This window comes from Globicephala melas, chromosome 13, assembly GCF_963455315.2.
Source record: "Globicephala melas chromosome 13, mGloMel1.2, whole genome shotgun sequence".
Taxonomy (NCBI): domain Eukaryota; kingdom Metazoa; phylum Chordata; class Mammalia; order Artiodactyla; family Delphinidae; genus Globicephala; species Globicephala melas.
The window spans coordinates 88,971,496-88,996,602 of NC_083326.1; the positions used below are offsets into that span (position 1 = coordinate 88,971,496).

At 53.1% G+C, this 25,107-nt stretch overlaps 1 protein-coding gene across 5 annotated transcripts in view; it reads right to left on the minus strand.

The window, feature by feature from the left end:
• The window catches only part of GALNT9 (polypeptide N-acetylgalactosaminyltransferase 9), a 91,810-nt gene that overhangs the window by 19,084 nt on the left and 47,619 nt on the right, over window positions 1-25,107 (minus strand). For all 5 annotated transcript variants that reach the window (XM_030859913.2, XM_060311156.2, XM_060311154.1 and 2 more), the window contains one exon: window positions 17,468-17,585. In XM_030859913.2, the coding sequence (XP_030715773.1) occupies window positions 17,468-17,585 (118 nt within the window). The remainder of the gene's footprint in view (window positions 1-17,467; window positions 17,586-25,107) is intronic.

Genomic DNA, 25,107 nt, shown 5'->3' on the forward strand with positions numbered 1-25,107 from the left:
GGGAGGGGAGGGGAGGGGAGGGGGAGGGGAGGGGAGGGGAGGGGGAGGGGAGGGGAGGGGAGGGGAGGGGAGGGGAGGGGGAGGGGAGGGGAGGGGAGGGGGAGGGGAGGGGGAGGGGAGGGGGAGGGGAGGGGGAGGGGAGGGGGAGGGGAGGGGGAGGGGAGGGGGAGGGGAGGGAAGCAAAATGGAGGGGGGCGATCCGCCTGCGTGGGAGACCCCGTGGAAGAGAAGGAGCACGTGCTGAGCGAAGGCTGGAGAAGCAAATGAGAGGTCCAGAACGGCCCACCTCCATTCATCCCTTCTAAGGGGCGTCCGTGCCAGAGCTGGGGAGGGGCTGGCGTTTCCGAGGCTTCTCCCATGTGGGCTCATCCGCGTGAGTCAATTCCTTGGTTCCGAACAAGCAGTGTAACAGGGGAAGCAGAGTGGGGAAGCTGGAGGTGGGGTGTGGGAGCCCAGCCTGGCATCTCCTCGCTGCGCCACCCTGCAGCCCTGAAAGGGATTTTCTATGGCAGGAGGCTCATGGCAGATGTCGGTGGGTCCCCAGGCCTGCAGCACCCAATCCTGGCTTCCCGTCGATGTGTCCCTGGCATTCACTGGGCATCTTCCTCCTGAGATCCGTGTGCCCTCACCACCTCTCTGGGAAGGGGCGCCACAGTCTGTGGGGAGTGTGTTTTCTCTTTGGACCGGTGAGCAGGGGACTCACTGGCAGGGCCTGAGAGAGCCACAGGGGCGGAAGCTGACGTCTTTGCTGAGTGCTGTTCTGAGTTTAAAGCTGGCTTTGTCCAGGCTGTGTATTATGAGGAACATCTTCTTGAGTCTCTGGGCTTGTCGTCCTTGGGCTAGCCTGCGTTTGTAAACGGTGAGGACAACTTGGGGATAACTTAGTTCTTAACTCCTAGGTTTACATGTGATGAACACACACGTTTCCTTCTGGGTGTTGGGATCCACTGAACATGATAGAAGCTGGTTTTCACCTTGAAAATACTGAGGATGGGACTTTGCCTGTCAAGCTATGGCCAACATCTACTCAGGTTGGCCTCTCTCTTCTTTACCTTTGTAATAATCCATGGATCTAAAACCGATCAAATGGTCCATCCACCACCCATTCACTCATTGATAAACCCATTCATCCACCCATCTACTCGTCCATCCATCCATCCACCAACCACCAATCTATCCATCCACTCATCTATCCATCCATCCGCCCATCCATCCATCCACCACCTATCCACCAACCACCAATCTATCCATCCACTCATCTATCCATCCATCCGCCCATCCATCCATCCACCACCTATCCACCAACCACCGATCTATCCATCCACTCATCTATCCATCCAACCACCCATCCATCCATCCATCCACCCATTCATCCGCATTAGTGCATACAATCAACATGACTCTAGGCAATGTGCAAAGCTGTATTAAGATCAGGAAATCAAATTGAGCGGCGAAGCAAGCTCAGTGTTCCTAGCCCAGGTCTCAAGGAAAAAGGTCGGATGCACCAGTGGTCCAGGCTGAGGCTGACAGGAACCCAGGCATCCTGCCTCACACCTGGCACATACCCAAGAGGTACCAACCATCATCTTCCTTTTGGCCGTACAGAGTTTCCACCTTTAACAAAAAAACAGGGCTTTATATTCACCCTGAAGAAAACGATGTGCCTCATGTTTAGAGATTTCACATCGGAACCTAATTTTTAAAAAAGATTTACAATCTGCTCAATTGCCCCCTCCCCAGCCCAGGTCCAATTTCAGGAAATAATTCCTACAGGGCAGCCAAGGCTGATGCCTCCCTCTCGTCACACAGACTCCTCGCTCTGCGGGAATGATTCATCTCCAGGGGCAGAATTTGACTGGATTTAGCTTTGGAAAAGCAAGTCCCATCTCCCAGGGCTCAGTTGGGCTCGATTCATAAATTTTTGACAAGAACACATCTCTTCCCGGACTATCTGAGGTTATATATATATACACACACATATGCTATGAAAACTGCTGTTTCAGTGTTCTGTTCTTATGCCAGAAGCTTTCAAGCTGAGCTTTCATTCCAGATTCCTCCCACTTGTTTCACTGAATGCTTTGAACTTCTCAAAAAAAAAGAAAAGAAAAAACCAGTTTCCTTCCTTCTAAACAAGTGGTGCGCAAAGTGTGGTCCTTGGGGAATTCCCTGGCGGTCCAGTGGTTAGGACTTGGTGCTCTCACTGCCAGGGGTCCAGGTTCAATCCCTGGTTGGGGAAGGCGGCCAAAAAAAAAAAAAAAAGTGTGGTCCTTGGACCAGAAGCATCAGCACCCCCCAACACTCCTTAGAAATGCAGATTCTCAGGCTGCACTCCGGCTGCATTCCTGCTGAACCAGAAACTCTGGGAATGTTTTAATAAGGACTTTGGCGGGGGGGGGGGGGGTTCTGATGTTGGCTGCAATTTGAGAACAGCTGTGCTAAATGCTGAGGCTTCTCGTCCCTCCCCCCACCTTCTCATTAGTCCTTTGAGCACTTGGCGTAATCGTCTACTTCAGAAGCTGTGTCCCTTGAACACTACTTGAGGGTGGACCACGTCTTATTGAGTTTTCTGTCCTCAAACAGAAGTGAGGCTATACTTTTTAGGTCATGATTCCCATGGAACCAAGCCCACTGTAGCTGGCTGAAATGACAAAGAAGACATCTAGCTAATATCATGGATGTGAAAATCTCCCCTATCTGCCCCAAACATATAGAAATGAGAGACAAAATGATTTTAAAAGTTAAAAATATATACTAGAAAACAAGATGAAATTCCGCTTAGCTCAGAGAGAGCAGAAACGCGCTGATGTAAGTGTGGCGGAAGCTCTAAGGCAAATGCATGTAACCCTTACGAGGGGCGGGGCTGAACGTGTAGCCAGGATCCTGTGTGAAGCCTGGGGCTGAGACTAGGCTCCCTGTAGAGTAGAAGGCGAAACCAGCTCTGACTGATCCCTGGGGTTCAGCCAGAAATAATCTACCAGGAGAGGAAGCAGACATGTACACAGCACCTGGAATCAATCTGGTTCTCTGCATGAGAAATGAAACTGGAGATCTCAGGGTGAAAACTATCGCTAATCAACTATGGTTCAATAAAAAGAAAAAAAGGAAAAAAAACCCTAAGCCACTAAATTCTGAGCCATGGATCTGGGGACAAGATAACCTGAAACTTCCTCCCAGGAATGAGTGAGTGTGCTGTGAAGATACAGCACACAAGGAAACCGGATTCCAGGAGAGTCACCAACAAATCCAAAGATGGGTGGATTTAAACCCAAGGAAGGAGAGAGAGAAAAAGTGACTAAGCAGGTCTTAAGCAGACTATTAACATTTTCAAAGAGATGAGGAATGAGGGAAAAGCACTCCTCAGTACAGAACAGGAGGTATGAATCACAACAGGCAGTTATAAAAAAGAACAAGCAGATATGGAAAATACCACCGGAAGATCTCATAAATGTAAGATGCATTCATTAAAGTTGAAAGGCAACGCTAAGTAGGTGGCTCAAATAGTCATCTGGACCTGGCTGAAGGTAGAATTTGTTCACTGGAACATGGAGCTGAGGACATTACCCAGAACACATGGCAGGATGAGGAAGATGTGGTAAAGTGGATGAGATCTGAAGAGACCTGGAGGGTCGACGGTACAGCCTCACCAGGCATCCAACAGGATTTCCAGATCAGGTGAGGCCACATAGTAAGAACCCGAGCACTTTCTGGATCCGTAAAACAGAAGCCTCAGGTTGATGACGTACGCCAGCACTCGAGAAGAATACAAGGCAAAGGGTCATAGAACACGAGGGATTCAGGGCCCAGGACTATCTTCCCATCCATTCCTGTGTGACACTCTGTAAACTCAACTGATGTACAGGTGGACAGAGTCTGATAAAATGTTTCTAAGTTCATACAAAAGAGGAAAAGCAAGAGAGCAGCCAGGAAGATTCTAAAATGACAAGGAGGAAGCATTCACTTGCTAGACATTAGCATACTTTATAAAGCAGGAGATAATGGCTAAAAGTAAAAAGTTCAAAACAGACACAAGCGTATCTAGAAGCACTTAGAATATGGTAAAGGCCGCCTTTCTCATCGGGGGAAAGGATGGAATGCTTAGCGGACGGTGTGAAAAGAGATAGTCCATCATTTAAAACGGTATAAAGAAATATCACAACCTAACTTACATAAATAACATATTCCAAGTGGATTAAAGATTTTAATGTAAAAAAGGAACTAGAAAAGTGTCAGAAGGAAATGTGGTCAAATAGTCTTTCAAATAGGCCTTTCTAAGAAGGACAGCAAATACACAAGCCATTTAATAAAAAGTAGGTACTTACATTAAAAAATTCTCTCTATAAAAAGTCAACATCATAAAATTAAGAACAAGGAAAGCACTCGTGTCACACAGGAAAGAGTTAATATCCCTAATGTATGAAGTGCTCTTAAAATCTACTAGAAAATGAGGGACGTCATGAGAAAAAAATTAGCAAAGAAAGAAAAATATATGGTCAACAAATGTACAAAAATATTAACCTCCGGCTTCCCTGGTGGCGCAGCGGTTGAGAGTCCGCCTGCCGATACAGGGGACGCGGGTTCGAGCCCCAGTCCGGGAGGATCCCACGTGCCGCGGAGCGGCTGGGGCCGTGAGCCATGGCCGCTGAGCCTGCGCGTCTGGAGCCTGTGCTCCGCAACGGGAGAGGCCACAACAGTGAGAGGCCCGCGTACCGCAAAAAAAAAAAAAATTAACCTCATTAGTAATTGAAGAAAAGCAAGTTAAACAACAAGACGTTCCCTGTGTGTCTGTCATGTATGAAAAAAGGAAGATTATATTTAATCAGATCACATGTGTTATATGCCTGGGAAACTGCCTCCTCATGTACCATTTGAGAAAACACACACACACCACACACACCACACACACACACCACACACACACCACACACACACACCACACACACACCACATACACAGACACATACCACGTAATCAGACACACACACACCACACACAGACATGTAGACACACAGACACACACACCACACACACACACCAAGCACACACACCGCATACCACATACACAGACACACACACACACCACAGACACACACAGACTTTTGTGGGGGGCAGGGCGGGGGATTTGGCAAATTGTATCAAAAGCTGTAAAATTATGTGTTTCAGCTGATCTAGCAATTCCATTTCTAGAAGCTCATCCTGAGGAAATGCTGAGACATGAAGGAAGATCCAGACATGAGAACACGACTTCAGGGCTGTGCCGTGTGGAGGGGCGGCCGCATTACAGACAGAGACCCACCATCGAGTAACTGTCGGGGTCATGGCTTTCCAGAAATGTACACGTATATAAAACATAAGCGAAAATGGGCGCACATCACGTGCACGTGGAGAGAATCTTAGACACACGCAAGGCACCTCTGAGAGGATGTCCACCCTGGCGAAGACAGAGACAGAATCCTGGGTGACCTAATTTTGTTCCTGTTAGCTGACCTTGTGTTTTTCTAATAAAAGTCACTCTTATAAAGGGAAGAAAAATAGTATTCCAGAAATCCCTGCACAAACAATGAGTGCCGTCACATGCTGGCCACGTTTCATTTAATCCCCAGCCGGCCCCAGGAGTTGCGTCCTATACGCCCCTTGGGGACAGAAGTGGGAACTGAGGCTCAGAAAGGAGGTGGCCCAGGTGGCTGACGGGCAGGACCACCTCCAAAGGCAAGTCTCAAGGGGACATCTGAAGACCCCATGTAGCCACAGGGGCTTTTCCACAGAACACTCAAGTGGATGAGACTTTCCCTCCCCCGCGTTGCAGCTGCTTCCGCTGTCTGGAGGCCTGGGTCATCTGCTTGGGGGAGCGGAGGCTGGCTGGGCAGGCGAGGGGTCCCCCTGTGGGCTACTGGGGAGAGGACGCGCGTCCTCACCTTATCAGGCAGACAGACCCACTTGTGACTAGAACAAGCCCTTCCTGAAGCAGAACCAGATGGGACTTCACAGTCTACTCCCACTACCACCAAGAAAGGTCCAGGACCAGCCTGGGGGACACCCACAGCCCCTCTGGTGTGGCCCGTGGAGCAGCGTGGATTCCTCCACGAGTAACGAGGCCCCTTCCCTGCTCTGGCAGGACAAGAGCCTGTGACGATCGACTCCTGGGGAATAGGGAAAACCTACCACCCGGCCCCCAGATGTCTAGCGCTAAGACAGCCCCTCAGAGGCTCGGGAGTTGAAGGCCCTCCGTGCTGAGAGGTTTGCCTGTAACACCCTGGGAAGGCAGCGAGTCGGAACATTTTAAAATAGAGAAGCGAACGATTTCCAGTTTCTGTGTGGCAGAGCTTTGCCTAACCAGGCGCGTGCCTCTTGATTCTGTCTTGACCTTTATTAAACCTAACGGACGCGACGGATTCATTTCCCCCTAATTGGCTGGAGGACTTTCCTCATTACTGGATGAGCAGTTGGCATTTCGACAATCACAGAAATGTAAATTAGCCCCGAGACCACAGAATTACTCCTCTAATTGGACTGAATCTATCAGAAGGGCTGCGTGGCCATCTGTGTTAACGACGGATCGGATTCAGCGGTGGCTTCAAGGGCCATCTGGGCAGGAGCAGGGGTTCCAGGAAGGCGGGGGAGGAGCACGCGGGCCAGGGCCGCTCACGGGCTCCTGCCACAGGGCCTTTGCACTTGCTGTCCCCTCGCCGGGAACACTTCCCCGTAGCCACACAGCTCACTTCCTCTCCTTCATGCCTGCTCAGATGTCACATCTCTGTATTCCCTTCCCTGGTTACCCCTTTTAAAATGACAACCTCCCCCATCCCAGACACTGCTAGCCTGGGGATGAGGGGACGTGCGTACCCTGCCGAATCCCAGCACCTGGGACGGTGGTCGGCACCCGGACACTCGTTTTCATCAAAAGACACTTCAGCAAATGGACGGCTTGCCTCCCTTTGATGCCCCCCCACCGACCCAGCACTTAGCACAGCACAGAGGCCCCCTCTTTCCCAAATGACCCATCTGTTTATCCTGTAAGTAAACCTAAACGTCGACAGGCAGTCGCACGCAGCAGTGAAGGAGACCCAGCCCTGGGCACAAGGACTCACTCGCATCCCAACTGGTGACGGAGCGGGGAGACAGGCAGGAAAAAGTAAGCAAACCAGTGAGACAGTGATGGGTAGAGCCGCGTCGTGCGAGGAGACACAGCCAGGCTCTGGTGGGCTGTGGCTGGGCAGGGCCAAGACCAAGGGTCAGGAGCAGCCAGGCTGGGCGGGGCTCCTGGGCTGAGGGGCATGGAGCTCGGTTTGGACAAGGGAAGCTGAAGGTCAGGGGCTTGTGCGGGTGGGCGAGAGGGTGGGCACCAGGACACATGGTCAGCAGGATGGCGAGAGGGTCCTGCACACCATGGGAGGGAGTGTGGGATTAATTCTCAGGGTGGGGAAGCCCTAATGAGGTTGCAATAGCCCTCTCTTGGCTTCTACGTAGAGTAGATGAGAAGGCAGAAGGGTGCAGGCCGGAGATGAGCTGAATTCCAGGTGGGATTGACGCCGACCTGGGTTTTTTAAGCAGTAGACGTTGATAAGAGGCCAGGTGAGGAATCCAGGCGAGGCTTTATCAGGGCTGTGCTGAAGCACCAGGGAGTGAGAACTAGTAAGAGGTGGCCTTGCCGGCTCCCGGGGAAGGTGGGCTGGTCCCTTAAATGGGGAGCGGGTAGGGGTGGGTCCAGGGCTCAGGCCGGAGGGGTGCCTTAGGCGGTCTGCCCACCCACTCAGTGATGCTGTGTGCAGGGATCGTGGGCAGGACCCGGTTTTGCTCCCTGCACCTGAATGGCAGTTGGTTTGTGGCCTTTTTGTACCTTATTGTTCAAAATTTGCCCCAACTGAGCATGCGTGCAGTTATTTTTAGTCCCTTATACTTTCTTCGTATTCTGTTGTCCAGCTGCAAGCACTCCAGTAAAGGGTCCCAGGTCCCAGCCTGTCTCAAAACCACACTTTTGGGACTTCCCTGGTGGTGCAGTAGTTAGGAATCTGCCTTCCAATGCAGGGGACACCGGTTCTATCCCTGGTCTGGGAAGATCCCACATGCCACGGAGCAACTAAGCCCGTGCGCCACAACTACTGAGCCTGTGCTCTAGATCCCACGAACCACAACTACTGAGCCCACATGCTGCAGCTACTGAAGCCCGTGCACCTAGAGCCCGTGCTCTGCAACAAGAGAGCAATGAGAAGCCCAGGCACCGCAACGAAGAGTAGCCCCCACTCGCCGCAACTAGAGAAAGCCTGTGCACAGCGACGAAGACCCAACGCAGCCAAAAATAAATGAATTAAATAAATAAATTTTTAAAAAAGAGTCAATATAACTTATAAAACAAAAACAAAAAGTACCAATAAACAAAAGTCCAGGACCAGATGGCTTCACAGGCAAATTCTATTAAACACTTAAAGAGCTAACAGCTATTCTTCTGAAGCTCTTCCAAAAAATTGCAGAGGAAGGAAAACTCCCAAACTCATTCTACGAGGCCACCTGATATCACCCTGATACCAAAACCAGACAAAGATACCACAAAAAAGAAAACTACAGGCCAATATCACTGATGAACATAGATGCAAAAATCCTCAACAAAATACTAGCAAACAGAATCCAACAACACCTTAAAAGGATCACACACCATGATCAAGTGGGGTTTATCCCAGGGATGCAAGGATTCTTCAATATTCACAAATCAATCAACGCGATACACCATATTAACAAACTGAAGGAGAAAAACCATATGATCATCTCAATAGATGCAGAAAAAGCTTTTGACAAAATTCAACACCCATTAATGATAAAAACTCTCCAGAAAGTGGGCATAGAGTGAACCTACCTCAACATAATAAAGTCCATATACGACAAACCCACAGCCAACATCATACTCAACAGTGAAAAGCAAAAAGCATTTCCTCTAAGATCAGGAACGGGACAAGGATGTCCACTCTCGCCACTTTTATTCAACATAGTTTTGGAAGTCCTAGCCACGGCAATCAGAGAAGAAAAAGAAAAAAAAGGAATCCAGCTTGGAAAAGAAGAAGTTGTCACTGTTTGTAGGTGACATGATACTATGTAGAAATTCCTAAAGATGCTACCAGAGCTCATCAATGAATTTGGTAAAGTTGCAGGTTGCAAAATTAATACACAGAGATCTGTTGCATTCCTATACACTAACGACGAAAGATCAGAAAGAGAAATTCAAGGAACAATCCCATCTACCATCGCATCCACCCTCAGCGGGGATTCGCCGTCCAGCCTCCTTCCTGGGCTTTGGGCCCGCGTTCCATTCACTCCCTGTCCCTCTTCGTGTCCTGTGAGATGGAGGCCTTCTACCCAGGCCCCCCTCCTCCAGGGACAGGTGGCTTTTCTGGGAGGACACTGCCCAGGGCTGCGAGGCACCCCCGATCAGAACAGAAACTAATCCGGTCGTTTCAAACAGGGGATGCAACACAGGACTGGTCACCGGTAGGGCGGGCGGTGGGGAGGGCGGGGCTCAGGCAGCCAGCGACAGGCAACAGCCGGGCTGTGAGGGGCACGGGGTGCACAGCGCCCAGGCCTCTCCCTGGAAGCTGCCGGAAGCACCTAGGGACTGTCAGGGCAGGAGCTGGAGCCCCAGGCATGGGGGAGGGATGCCCAGCCCGGCCCCGCCAGAGCCTCTCCAGGACCTGGACGTGCAGCCTGCAGGGGACCCTGCGGGCACAGCCCCGAGGCCGGGAACATGGAGGACAGCGTGGCCCACCCCGCCCCCAGCGGTGGTGTGTGGAACTGCTCCAGTGCCCTGGGTCAGGGACGGCCACGGGGCCACATCGCTGTATGACGTTAAACAACTGTTCCACCGAGAACGACATTTAGGAAAGGTGGCTTAAAATGAATGTCGTCCCTGCTCTAAACGGGGGCGGGGCACACCTGCCCACTCCGACCCCCCCACGGCCCGGGCCTGCTGCCTCGCTCCTCTGCGCTCTGCTGTGGCCCACGGGCTGCTGGCCTTGTAAGGAGACCCTGCCCTGAACTCAGGGACTGAGCCGGAGCCCCCAGCCGGGGGACAGACAGTGGAGCTGCTGCCCTCGGGCCCATGGGTTTCCTGCCACTGGCTGTTAACAGCAGAGGGCAGCCTGCAAAGCACAGGGCGGGCATCACTGAGGCGTCCCGCGGCCTTCCCCACCCCCAGGCCTCTGCGAGAACAGCCTGCTGCCCCGGATGTGGGCCTGCCTTCACCCGACGCCAGAGGGGAGGTCCTGGGCTTCTGATCCCGGCCTCCGGGCTCGCCCGTGGAGGCCCCGCCTGCCTTCCATGTCTCTGTCTGATTTTTCTTTCTTCTTTCTTGCTATTTAGAATTTACTTTATCTTGCTGGGATTTTTCTGTTTCCTGGCAAGCTACCTTAAATCCGGTCAACAATAAAAGTTTATAAAAATAGAGTTGCCCTATGACCCAGCCACCCCCCTCCTGGGCATATTTCCAGACCAAACTCTAATGCAGAGAGATCCAGGCAGCCCCATGTTCACAGCAGCACTGTTCACAATGGCCAAGACACGGGAACAACCTGAATGTCCATCGACAGATGATGGATAAAGAAGATGTGGTGTATATATATATACAATGGAATAGTACTCAGCCATAAAGAGAATGAAATAAGGCCACTTGCAGTAACATGGATGCAACTAGAGATTATCATACTACGTGAAGTAAGTCAGACAAAGACAAACACCGTATGAGACCAATTACATGTGGAGTCTAAAACATGACTCAAATGAACCTATCTATGGAAGAGAATGGACTTGCGGTTGCCAAGGGGGAAAGGGGTGGGGGAGGGATGGAGTGGGAGTTTGGGTCTAGTAGCTGTAACCTATTATATATAGAATGGATAAACAACATGTCCTACTGTAGAGCACAGGGAACTATATTCAATATCCTGGGATAAACCATCATGGAAAAGAGTAGAAAAAAGAATGTATATATATCTATAACTGAAAAAAAAAGTTTAAAAACATATATACATATAGACACACCTCTGTACACTTAATGTACGTAAGTATGTGTGATTCTGTACGTGCATATCTATCTCTACAATCTGTACGGATTCTACACGCCTGTCTATCCATATCTATACCCAGATCTACAGCAACGTCTGTATCTACGCCTCCGTAGCCCCATCCATACCCATTTCCACGCCTCATCCGTATCTACACCTACACCTGCATCACCCCAGTCCGCAAACGTCCCCTGATGTCCCACAGGCAACGCCAACCCCAGACCCCTCCCCGACAGCTAGGGGGACCCTGCCCAGCTCAGAGCCCAGAGCCCCCTTTACAAAGTGGAGACCCAGACCAGGGGTGTTGGGGACCCACCTGTGGTCAAAGCACCAGGGCCAGACGGAGCCTGCTGCCGGGCCTCCTTTTGCTGGACGCCCCTTCTTCAACACCTCGCGGGGTTTCTGTCTTCCTTCCAATCCCTCGTCACTGTGACCACCGGCTAGAACTCACCCAGGGGAGCATCAACCTGGCCCTTCGTCGCTGTCTAATGGCCAAACCCGCAGTCACCGTGCGTTCACAGAGCTCAGGTCTCCCAGCTACAGCTGGGTGCAAGGGAGCTTCCACACCTGGACCCCTCCCTGCCTCACCAGCTGGGACCGGGGGCTTTGCCCAGCTCTGCCCTCCGCCTGCGCCGGTCAGCACCCCGTGACCCCCATGCGGCCTCGGCTGTCCCCCATGTGCACTGGGCACCTACCCCACTTCTGGACGCCCCCTCACTGCGGGCCGCGCACTGTACGTGGTGGGCGTGGGCACTGCTCGTGTTACGTTCGGGTCACCCCCCGCCCCGTCCCCTCTGTCTCCCCGACCACTGCGCAGGGTGCCCTCTCTTCCCAGTGAGGTGTCTCGTGCCCCCAGTTAGTTACCACGGCAACAGGCTCCTGCCTCTCCTTCAGGAGACGCTCCTTCGTGGAGGCTCACCTCCTTCCCCGTTCCCCATGCTGCAAAATCCTCCAGGATATTCCCACCCAGGTGCCACCAGGGGTGGAGACTGGCCCGTCTCTCCATCGCCCTCTCCCAGGCGCCTACGTGGTGACACCCAGGGCAGTGCCTCCCCCACCCCCATACCAAGTTCTCTTTCGCACAGATTGGGGTCTCAGATGGGCCCCGACCCTAACCTTACCCCGTACACAGGCTGCTTCCTGGATGCTGCTGGTGGCGTCCAGCCTCACTTCTCTCTCCCCGCCGGCATGTGGGGCGCGGCTGTCGCCCTCGTCCGGCCCCCCCGACACCTGGTGTCTTCTCACCTCGACCACACACACTGTTTCTCCCTCCCTGCTCGGTTCCCCATGCTGGCTTCTGCCTGGCCCTGCGCTGCCTCCGACTTGAGGCACTGCGAGCCCCTGGGGGTCCCCGCCCTCAAATGCCTCCTCCTGCCCTCACGGCCCACAACCCCTGGCCGGGCCCACCTGGCTGGGTTGGCAAGGCCCGGTCGCCCTTCCAGGCAGGCCCCTTCCTTCCCTCAGGCTCCCAGCTGGGTTTGGTTTGGAAGGAGACAGGGCGCAAGAGGTCTGTCGGGGCGCTTCTCCCCTGCCCCTCCCTGTGTGGGCGCCTTGCGTCTCCAGTGGTGGTTCATCCCCCCCAGGGCGGTCCCTCCACCCAGGCGCATGTCCACTGAGCCCCCTGCTACCCACACCCAGGCCAGGGGTCAGGGGCAGCCCCCAGGGGCTCTGCAGCTTCCTTGGGACTCTGACTGTGGTTCCCGAGCTGACATCCTCTAACACTGGGAAGGATTAGAATCCAGTGTCGAGGTGCAGGAATCAATCAGACACGGAGAGCGGGTACTTTCTGCCAGGTTCAGGAATCATCGGAAAGGATTTGTCTTTAATGACGAAAACAGCTGAGAAAAGTCAGCGTACTGAAGACTCTGCCGGCTAATCCTCTGATTCCATTTTAACGTGTATAACTGAGGATTGATTCTCAATTTGCGATTTAAAATTGGACCTTGTCAGAGAATTTTAAACATTTGCAAACAATACCGAAATGCTTCAGAGAGGTTGAGATTTGGTATAAGTTTAATATACTAGACACTCTAGAGTTTTTAAGCGCTTAGGGGAATTTCTGCCATGATATCAGGCATTCAATGTGCTTAAAGAGAAAAGAAAATATGCCACATTTGTGTCATTTTAAAAGTTCAAGGGAATTGAATTAACTAAAGGCAGAAATGGAACTGATCGTTGTTTAATAGCATCTAATCTGTTAAACTGAGTTAATCAAGCATTAATCAAAGAAAAGGGGAAGCTGAGTGTTCTTACTTTATTTATAACCACAATAATATGGTCTCTAGGTTTAACTGAAAAGCTTAAAGCACACAGGTTTGCAAAGGTGTAAGTTCAATAAACTGTACGTAAGTTAAAAACCAGCCTTAAATAATCTTTTCTGTGACCTAAGTCCCTACAGACAAACAAAAACCTAAATGAAACCCCAGAAAAAACCCACAAAATCCACAAGGACCCCAAACCAATCAGAGTTCAGCCCCACATCGGCAGAGCTCGGCCGCAGTGGACCCCGAGGCCTGGCCCCCGGCCGCTGCCCTTCCGTCCATCCATGGGTATTTACAGAGCGCTCAGTAGTGCTCCAGGCCCCGTGCAGAGCAAGCCTGGCCGGCTTACGGTCCGCAGAGTGGCGGCTGGGCGGAGGCTGGTTCTCAAAGTGGGTTCCCTGGACCAACAGAGTCAGTGGCCCTTGGGAATCTATTGGAAATTAAGATTCCTGGCTGGGCTTCCCTGGTGGCGCAGCGGTTAAGAATCCGCCTGCCAGTGCAGGGGACACAGGTTCGAGCCCTGGCCCGGGAAGATCCCACATGCCGCAGAGCTACTGAGCCCATGTGCCACAACCACTGAGCCTGCGCTCTAGAGCCCGTGAGCCATAACTACCGAGCCCGCGTGCCACAACTACTGAAGCCCGTGCCCCTACAGCCCATGCTCTGCAACAAGAGAAGCCACCGCAATGAGAGGCCCGTGCACCGCAACGAAGAGGGGCCTCCACTGGCTGCAACTAGAGAAAGCCCGCACGCAGCAACGAACACCCATCGCAGCCAAAAATAAACAAATAAATGAATTTTTAAAAAAAGATTCCCGGGCTCCACCCTGCCATACTGAATCCACATCTCTGGGTTGGGGCCCAGTGATCTATTTTAAGGAGACTCTAAGGGATTCTGGTGCAGCTGGAGTCTGAGAACCAGGCCCAGAGACCAGCCTCACCCTTCCGGTAGGTCTCCTGGCCCCTCCTGCTCTGCCTGTGAACGTGCTCTGCTCAGCGCTCTGAGTGGTGGAGCGGCTGTCACAGCACCCTGGGGCCTCAGTGAGACAGGCTGGGACCTGGAACCTGGGCCCCTTTGCGGCAGTGCTTGTACCTGGACACACGTCTCCTCCAGCAATAAATACAAAGAAACTATACGGGACTAATAAACGCACGCATGTGCAGCTGCTGCAAATTCTGGACAAAAGATACAAAAAGACCAAATAAAACCCAGCTGCCGCTTCTGAAGAGCCGGGAGCAAAAGCAGGGCACTGCACAGGCCCCCCGCACTCAGCACCACCTAGGCGCTGGGCAGACCACCTGAGCCACGCCTCCAGCCCGACCCCTGGACACACCCCTACCCTCACCCCGTGTAAGGGACCAGCCCCCTCTCAGGGAGCGGGCAAGCAAGGGAAGCTGTTGTTTGGTCTCCGCACCCCCCCCACCAGCTGCAGCAGGGGCCCCCGTAAAGCCTTGCCTGAATTTCCTGTCTGGCCTCAGGCCAATTTCTATGGACTGGGGAAGGCCAAGAACCCTGGTCGGTACATCAGGACTCAGCACCCCGGCTAACTGTGATTCTTGTCCCATATACTGTCCTAAAAATTGGGAAGTCACTGCACACGCTGGCTTCCTCTTGTTTCACATCCAGAAACAGCTCTGAACCTCAGGCTTGGCTGCTGGTGGCTGGGAGCTCGTGGCCCACCTGCTGCTGCAGGACTTGCTCAGTTCACTGGCCGTCCCCAAACCCTGAGCCTCGGCCTCTCTGAAGAGGGGCCGGAGGCCACGGCAGTGAGGTCAGAGGTGACAGCGTGGGAGTCACATCCCTGGCCTCTGGCTCTAGCTTCCCAGCTGCTGGCAGCCTCGCTCCCACACAGCCAGAGCCCCGTGGGCCACCGTCATTTCCAGGCCGTTGGAGCTGCCCTGCTTCACAGTTTGGACCCATGACCAAGCTCAGTCAGCTTCTCCTGGAGAGAGGACATCACCAACCGGGGCACCAACAGCTGCCTAAGTTACTCTGCCCCCGGATGGGACGCTCTTGGTGCTGGCAATGCTGATAATTAAGAATAATCAGGGGCTTCCCTGGTAGCACAGTGGTTGGGAGTCCGCCTGCCGATGCAGGGGACACGGGTTCGTGCCCCGGTCTGGGAGGATCCCACATGCCGTGGAGCGGCTGGGCCCGTGAGCCGTGGCCGCTGAGCCTGTGCGTCCGGAGCCTGTGCTCCGCAACGGGAGAGGCCACAACAGTGAGAGGCCCGCGTACCGCAAAAAAAAAAAAAAAAAAAAGGTCTAAAAAAAAAGAGAGAGGAAACTTAAAACAGTGTTTTTTAAAAAATAAATAAATAAATAAAGGGGTAATCAGGTTAAAACAAGGTCATTCAGGTGGGTCCTAATCCAGTGTGACTGGTGTCCTTCTAACGGGGAGCACACACAGAGGGAGGGGACGTAAAGACACAGGGAGAAGACGGCCATGTGATTGGAGAGTCGCATCTACAAGCACCAGGGTTAACAGCAAATACCGGGAGCTGGGAGAGGCAGGAAGGACCCTTCCTGGGAGCCCCCAGGGGGTGCAGCCCCGGAGACTTCAGACTCCAGCCTCAGCGCAGTAAGAGGAGGGGGCCGTGGCTTTAGGCCTCCCGGGTGACGGTACTCTGTCAAGGCTAACAGATCCAGTGTCAAAAACTCTTTGATTTGGGGGCTCTGGTGTCGCCACTGGGTAGACAGCTAACCAGCTGGTTAGTTAGGCTTGAGCTAGTGGGGATCTGCGCTCCAGCCCCTGGTACCAATGGCTAAGCTGCTTCCCCATCCTGGGCCTCTGAGCATTCTGTGTGGAGCGGGGTCACAGCACCTCAGAAGGAGCACTTGTGCGTGAAGGGCAAGGAATTGGTGACCTGGTGACCTGGTCGTAACCCACGACCTGGTGCTGAGGGCTCAAACCCGAACTCTCCTGGAAGCAGGGTCCTTTGACACCCCAGGTCCACAGTCCTTGAAAGCCCTGCCCATCCCTCTCTGGATGGGCTGTGTCATGTCACGTTAATCATGCTGTGACCGTCCCGCTGAGCCGTGAGCAGAGCCCAGGATACTAGCCTTTGACTGGGCTCCGAACCCAACCTGATTTTATCCTAAGAATACACTGAACCAAGGAGGTGAAAGGCCTGTACGCTGAAAACTACAAGACATTGATGAAAGAAGTTGAAGAAGACACAAATAAATGGAAAAGTATCCATGCTCATGGATCGGAAAAATGTTGTTAAAATGACCGTACTACCCAAAGCAATCTAAGATTGAGTACATCCCTATCAAAATGCCAATGACATTTTTCCTCAGAAATAGAACAACCAATCCTATAATTTGTGTGGAACCACAAAGACCCCAGAGCAATCTTGAGAAAGAAGAACAAAGCTGGAGGCATCACACTCCCTGATTTCAAACTACCTTGCAAAGCTACAAGAATCAAAACATATGGCATTGGCATAAAAACATTCCACAGATCAATGGAACAGAATACAGAACCCAGAAACAAACCCATGCACACATAGTCAATTAATTTATAACAAAGGAGCCAAGAATATACAACGAGGAAAAGATAGTCTCCTCAAAAAATGGTGCTGGGAAAACCGGACAGCTCCATGCAAAAGAGTAAAGCTGGACCACTATCTTACACCATACAGAAAAATTAACTCAAAATGGACTAAAGCTTTGAGCATAAGGCCTGGAGTCATAAAATTCCTAGAAGAAAACGTCCTCTCTGGAGCCTTCTCTACAAGCTGCCCCCCCAGGAGCAGCCGTGGGGAATTCAGACGCTCACAACCCCCATCTGCACCCTGCTTTACACACATCCACCAAGACAAGCCCACGAAACAGGGTGGGTCTCCTCGTCGCCATCGTGCAAACTCCCCAAGCCGAGGACCAGCCTTTACAATTTCCACCCCCCCACCGGCCCCCACTTTAGTGTAATGCAACGGAACGCGTGGCTTGAGAAAGAAAGTCACATCCAAAACACAACCTCTTGTCACCATATTCATAATGTTTCCCAGTCCCGCTGCCATCGAGGTTTCTTACATTGACCTAAGTTTTGGGGCCTTACGTCCCCCTTACTGGTAACACGCAGCTCACGGACCAGCCAGGCCAACAGGTCTGCTCGGCAGACGGTCCCCTCACGAGGCCTCGGTGGCCAGGCAGTGACGCTTACCCTCATGCCCAGCTCGATGTTCTCCCCACCGTACACCTCCATGCCCGGGTCCAGCAGGCCGATGTCCCCGAAGTACTCCCGGTCCACCACGAAGGAGCAGCCGATCATGGCCGGGGTTCTGCAGGGAAGCAGGCAGTGCATGAGCTGGTTGCTGGTGTGTGGCCCCGGATCTCCACAGCCTGGGTGGGCTCACCATCCTCTTTCCAAGTCCCCACACCTCATCCCTGCACTCCTCGCCTCCGCTTGGTCACTGTGCCCAGGGCTTGGGACACGGGCAGGGCTGCCTAGGACTTGCCTTTGCATCCCTCAGAGATGACAAAAACCAGTATTCAATTCAGGCAACTTAGTGGAAATTTTTAAAAATCTGTTTACCCAATGAGTTGTTTAGTTGCCCTGATCATCAGTCACTTGCCTACCTCCTTCGTTATTTTATCTGTGTATCAGTAGTCAGGGCTGTAATGGGCGGTTGCACAGGCTGTGCACTGCTCAACTCTATGGAAGCTCTTCAATATCAGACTCTCTCTGAATGACACACCTTGAAGTTGTACAGTACACAACCTGTGCAGCTGTCTGCACAAGACTGCCAACTGTACTCTTATTCCTGTAATAATTCTATTTACAGCTACATATTTTTAAAATGTCAGTAAATCTTGCCTTGTCCCAAGCAATTGTATCTGTAAAATCATGTGTCAATGTGCTGGTTATAGTTTTTTCTAAAATGCATTAACAATCTATCAGTGTTGAGACCTCCACTGGTCTCATGGAGCAGCGGTGGTCAAAGCAGGACAGGGTGAGACAGAGTGGCAGAGAAAAGTGGATGGTGTCACTGTGAATAGAATTGCATATTTGCTGACTCATTCATTCATTCATGATACATTCACATCATGAATGCAGGATATACTGATTGCCTATTAGTCGGAGGGGATAAAAAAGAGAAAGGAAAGAGAACGGAAAAATAGCTTGCTAGCAAGAAGTAGACACAGTCTCTGTTTTGTAAGAAAGCAGGACCTTCCAAGCTTTTGAAGGACGTGTTTCCCTCAAAACAAAGACACCTCCCTTGTAGGCTGAGGGCTTAGTTTCTTCCGAGCTCTGAGAGGACTAGTAAAGGCTCCCCGCTGGGGCTTCCCTGGTGGCACAGTGGTTAAGAATCTGCCTGCCAATGCAGGGGACACGGGTTCGAGCCCTGGTCTGGGAAGATCCCACATGCTGCGGAGCAACTAAGCCCGTGCGCCACAACTACCGAGCCTGCTCTCTAGAGCCCGCGAGCCACAACTACTGAAGTCCGCGTGCCTGTGCTCTGCAACAAGAGAAGCCACCGCAGTGAGAAGCCCGCACACCGCAAAGAAGATCCAACGCAGCCAAAAATAAAATAGAACAAATAAATTAAAAAACAAAAAGGCTCCCCACTGTCCCCGAAGGCCCCTGTGGTCCTGGCAAGGCTGAAGGTTAAGGCTGTTTCCTGCTCCGTTCCCCCCCGCTGTCCCGCTGCTCCCACAGGTATGAAGTCATTCATGATAACACCATGATAAATTGTTCTCAATCACAATTTAAAAGAAGCATTTCTTTTAAATGTGACTAGGACATCAGAAGCAAATGCGCATGAGTTGTCCAAGAATAACAGAGGCATTAAAAGGCGATTATCCTTTTATTTGCAAAAAGATCCAATTTGTTCAGTCATGACATTTGAGCCACAAATCTAACAGCAACGAAATTTTAATGTCATCTGTGACGTGTAATAGCAAGCGTTTGACTGGTTAAGTTATGGTTCACCAACCAAGAGAGATATTTCTCTCATTTTCTTAACGACACAAAAACCTCAGGCGATCTCTGGTGAATTTAACTACCAAATCCCTCCCAAGTCTGATGTAGCTAGTAAGAATTTTTTTATTACTGCTCAGAGTTCCAAAATAAACTTAAACTCAGAAGGCGATGGAAGCAGAATCAACTGGCACGGAATTTATCTGCATGAGAAATTCTTGCTGTGTTTACAGAAAACAGCCGGGGCCGAGGGGTTCTCAGGTTCGGCGGGCAGGGGGAGACGTGTCGTCCTGGGGGCATCCTTATATCAGGGCTGATGTGCACATGCCGGGATATAGCAAGCAGCATCTCTGCAAAGGGTCCTCACCCGGGCTCCTGCCTTGTAAAGGCAACAGACATGCGGACACACACAGATGCATGGATGCACACAACACACACGCATGCGTGCACAAATACACACATGCAACAGACGGGTACACGGACACACACGCAACACACCCCCTACAAGGCCAGACACACACCCAACAAACAGATGTACAGATATACAGACACATGTAATACACGTACATGGTCCCACAAACGTACCCACAGATAGAGACCCATACACACAGACGTACACACCCAGATGCACACAGGTAACACCCAGAGAAACACACATGTGCACCCCCGCACACATAAACACAGACCCACACCTGCAGTGAACACACACACAGATACACATACAACACATGCACACACAGAGACACACCCAGACACCCACGCATAGACAATCCACATCCTCGAGTCCATGGAATTCTGGAGTTCTGTATAAATGGTAGCGCATAGAATTAAGGTCACAAACGGGTCCTTCAGCCTTCAGGAGAGTGACAAGGGACAAGAGAGTCATTTGCTCTCGGCGTCTTGAGGAAGAACACGTGCTCGCAGGCAGGGCGTGGCCAGGCAATCGGCACAAGCACAGGGAAGGCGTGTGCAGAATCTTGCAGACTCGCTGCCGAACTGGGTGCAGGGGTCACGTGCACTGGTGGCGAGTTTGTGGAGAAACTGGGGTGGGTTGGCTCAACTGTCTTGGAAAAGTCCAAAGCTATGAATAGAGAGCCAACGATACCTGTGCAGTGATGCAACGACGACCCGGCTCGGTGCGCACCGGCTGTGTGACCTTGGGCAGGTCACTCAGCTTCTCTGTGCTCGCCTTCCCCGCCCATAAGGTGAGAGGCAGGACGGTGCCTCCTCCACAGGCTGCTGTGCAGATGAAAACTGCATAGAGGAGTGTCTGGAGCCTGGGAACCGTTTGCTGTTATTATTTTATCCCCTGATTCCACAGCTGGCATTTATCCTAGGAGACTAATCCAAAAGCTATTCGCACAAAGCTGTGCACTGCAGCGTGAGTTATAGCGGCCAAAGGGAAATCAACTTAGAGTCCATCAGTGTAGATGGTCGAATGAATTTCGAGCCATCCCTTTTATGGACTGTTACCCACCCAGCAGGCGAGGTGCTTACCAAGACCCCCAGCACCACGGGAAGTGACGGCTCAGGAGAGGGTAAGTGACAAGTCAGCAGGAAAATGTCACTATGCTACCACCGTGACCGGAGAAGCAATTATGTGTGAGTGTGCGTGTGCACGCGCGTCTATGTGTGGTCTTGAGCGTACGTGTGTGTGTGTGTGCGTGTGTGTCTGGGTGGGCGGGTCTGTGTGGTTTTGTGTGTGTGAGTGTGTACGTGTGTCTGTGTGCTTGCATTTGTATCTGTGTGTGCACCTCTATGCACGTGTGTGCATCTGTGTGTGATTTTGCGCATGTGTGTGTGAGTGTGCGTGTGTTACTTGGGGCCTCGTTCCACGCTCCCCTGCTTGGTGGGGGGGACTGGGTGCTGGGAGGGGGCCCCTCTGCCACCCCCGGAGCGTCCCCCTTTCCTCCGGGCTCCTCTGGCCCCACTGGTAGCGACTTACACCCGCGATCCCTCCGCGTCCACCAGACACACTGGCCCGGATCTGGACTCCCCTCGGGGGACGGGGTGCAAACCCTCGCACGAGCTCCACGGCCCCTGGAAGATGCGAGCCGCGTGCGCCAAGGGGCTGCACTGCCCTCCCCGAGGCGGGGGTCCGTACGACGCGGCCAAGTCTTTCCGCGCCTGCACCCTGCTGGCAGCTCGGAGCCACGCGGAGACGGGGACGAACACGCCACTGGTCACGGGTCCCGTTTTGACCTCCTTCAGACCCGGGAAATAGCTCCATTTCAGTGACATGGTTTGCGCGTGCGGCCAGCCGCCCCCAGCACGCAGGACCCCTGGGCCCACACCAGGCCTGCGGGCCCCTCACTCCCCTTTCCACGTGCGGGGGGAGCCGTCTTTCTCCTTCTGTCAAGGCTGAGATACTTCCTCCAGCCATCCAAGCCTTCTTCTCACGCCTTTTTCTTCCTTGAGCTTCAAGGATAATGAACGGTAGGGAAATTTCCTAAAGGAAATCTTCACACGCCAGCCTCTCCCGGGCTAATTTCCCACCCGGGCTCCAGGGCGGGTGTTTGAACTGCGTCCTTCAGGAGAAGGGCAGTGGCTCCGCGCCCAGGTCCGAGGGAAACGAGAAATCCCAGAGCGGTTTTCAGGAGAGACCCTTCCAGGCTCGCGCTGTCCCCGGGGATGCAGTTTCCCAGCCTGGGGTCCGGGGGTCGGGGTGTGCAGGGTGAGGGGCTCCATCAGAGGGTGGCCAGGGGCCTTTTCTGCAGGCACTGGGGTGCCAGGGCTTTTCCCACGGGGTCTGCTGTCGCGGGGAGGTTGTGTGAAGACCCTTCCCTGAGAAGGGGGAGAGGAGGGCCATCCTCTGGATAACAACCTTGGAAGGAAAGGACCTCGCGGCTGCCCCTGCGGTCCTGTTTCTCCTGAACCCCCAGCTCGAGGCCCGAGGGGAACAGGCTGCGGGGAGCGCTGGGGACTGTGGTGCTGCCCCTCCCGGGGGACCAGTGGCAGCTCAGCTCCAGTGGACCGTCACCAGGCAGGAATGGGGGCCTGGGTTTTCCAGAATCTTCTACTTTTCAAAGAGTAGATATCAATTTCATGTGAAATCTCTTAAGTGTAAACATTGGTTCCAATTCAAAACATACACGGTACAATCGAGGCAACACGCTGTAACTCAGAGACGGCCTTTTCTAGAACTTGAAGGACGCGGTTACGCCACCCTTGGCTCCCCGGGTGCTGTGCACACTGAGACGGGAGATTCAGAGTGACTTCTCTCCCCAGGAAGAGGGGCCGGGGGTCTGGGGGCAGGGCAGTGAGTCCCGGCACGGAGCCTGCTGAGGGCCAGGCGGGTCTGGGGAGGCTCCGGTCGGCCTCCTCTCTTCCCCGAGGGACACACCACATCTGATTCCCAGGGAGCCTTGGCTGGGCGCGGTCAAAGCCATCAGCCCCGCAGGCAGCCTTGAGAGGCCCTTGTCGGGACTCTGCTTCCCCGCGGGCTGCACTCATGCCCGTCGAGGACGCAGTTCGGGGACTGGCTGTGGTCGTGGCTCCGCGTGGAGCTGAGGAATGCTTGTGACTGTCACACGCAGCACCGGCTCCAGACTGCCACCATGGTCTCGCCTCAGCGTGGCTGTGTGCCGGCTCCATCCCCACGGGGACGCCCTCCTGGCAGATGCCCAGCAAGGCTTAGACCTTCCAGTCTCGGCGCAGGGCTCTGCAGAGGGCCTGTTCTGGACATTGGCCATTTTAGGTTACCCAGCGTGTTCACTTCCCGTGGCTGCGAAAAGAAGTACCATAAACGGGCTTCAGACCAGAGATGTGTGTCCTCTCCCAGCTCCTGACGCCGGAACTCCGAGGTCGAGGTGTCGGACTGGAGATGTGTGTCCTCTCCCAGCTCCTGGCGCTGGAAGTCCGAGGTCAGGTGTGTCGGACTGGAGATGTGTGTCCTCTCCCAGCTCCTGGCGCTGGAAGTCCGAGGTCGAGGTGTCCCAGGGCCGCGCTCTCTCTGGAGGCTCCAGGGGAGGGTCCTTCCTGCCTCTTCCAGCTGCTGGGGGCCCCAGGCGTCCCTTGGCTTCTGGCTGCGTCCCTCCCGTCTCTGACTCCAGAGTGGCGTGGCCTTTCCTCTTCTGTGTGTGTCTCTCCTAAGGACACTCATGACGGCATTCAGGGCCCAGCCTGGTGATCCAAGGTAATCTCCCCGTCACAAGATCCCAATTGCATCTGCAAAGATCCTTTCCCCAATGAGGTCGCCTTCATGGGCTCTGGGGGTCAGGATGTGGACACGCCTGTCTGCTGCGCCCAGCCTTCTTATAAACACCCCAACATCTTTTAGGGAGACAGCCTCTCTCCTTGCACATTCTCCCTGTGGGACGGTGAGTCCCCAGACCTTCCCCTCTGTGAAGGTCAGCGGGTCACTGGAGGACGCCTTCTCCCATCTGCTTCCAGGAAAGGTGGGGGCAGGGGTTTGCGGCCCAAGTTCAGCCACTGCCTCCTCTGTTCCGGGGACTGACTGGGGTGGAGGGACACCCGTCCGCAGTGTCGGGGAGACGTCTGGCTTTCCTGCTGCCTCCTCCCCAGAGCCGCTTCAGCTCACGTTAGCTGGCGCCCTTCTCTGTTGCTGGAATCCTCCTGGTCCCGGCTCAGAGATGCTAATTTAACTGGCATGGTAAGCAGCTTGGGCATTGGAATTATTGCTTTTTTGTATGTTTTGAAATTCATTTTAAAAATCAACTCAACAAAGTTAAATTTACACGCAACAGGACACATCCCTTGAAAGCGTGTTGTCCGAGTGGTCTGACGGAGGGAACGTCGGGTAACCCCGTCCCAGTCCAGACGGAGAATGTGCCCACACAGGGCTCCTCGGTCCTCCACCAGGGGACTGCGTTCTCTGGGCTTCTCTGTGCATCAGATCACACACTGCGCGCTCTCGTGTATCTGGCTCTTTCGCCTCTGTTTCACCATTTTGAGTTTCACCCGCATTGTTACGGGCATAACCGTTTATTCCCTTTTGGTTCTGAGAAGTCTCCCGTTACATAGATAGGTTATGCTTCGTTTATCTAGTCACCTGTTGGTGGACATTTGGGTCCAATTCGGGACTACTGTGAATAAAGCTGCCACCACAAACATTCGCAGGTGTCTTTTGTAGACGTGCGTTTTCATTTCTTTTGGGAAGATACCTGGGGTAGAGCGGCTGGTCATACAGGAAGTGTTTTTACCTCTTTGAGAAACTGCAAGTATTACAAAGTGGTCTTGCCGATGCCTTCTCGCACCGGCCATGCTGAGAGTTCCGACTACTCCGTGTCACCAGCCCCCGCTGCCACTGGTCTGTCTGTCCGTTCTAGCAGGCGTGCAGGGCCCCTCACTGGGACACTGTGTGACTCCGTGGGGGGCGTTTTTCTATGAGTGTGTTAGCACTTTGTCTACCTTCCTGTGTGCAGTATCTGTTCGAGGCCTTTGCCCATTTTTTGTTTGGGTTTTGGGCATCAGGGGTTTCAAATGCTCTCCAGGTAATAGTAATAAGGAGCAAAGTTTGAGACGATGCACAGTCTGTCCAGAGCGTCCCTCCTGCAGCTCGGGGCATCCAGGCTGCTCTGAGACTTAATTTCTCACTGGACGGCTCTTTGCTCATGGAGGGTAGGTGCCCGGAAGCCCCCGTAAGACACTCCTAGGGGAAGAGAGAGCTTTCAGAGGCGCAGTGAGGGATGGTCTTGGTCACTTGCGGGCAGAGCGGCTTGTTTCAGCAGGGACACATCAGTTTGTACAGATGAGGCAGGAGGGTCCCAGCCCGAGGCCCTAAGATCCAAACCTCTACAGGGGGGACCTGGCCAAGGCTGCAAGGGGTCAACAGATCCTGCAGATGCACGTTCACTCCAGGAAAAAAATACCTCCATCCTGCTGGGCCCCCAGGAGAAAGTGGTAGCCCCACTAGATTTTGA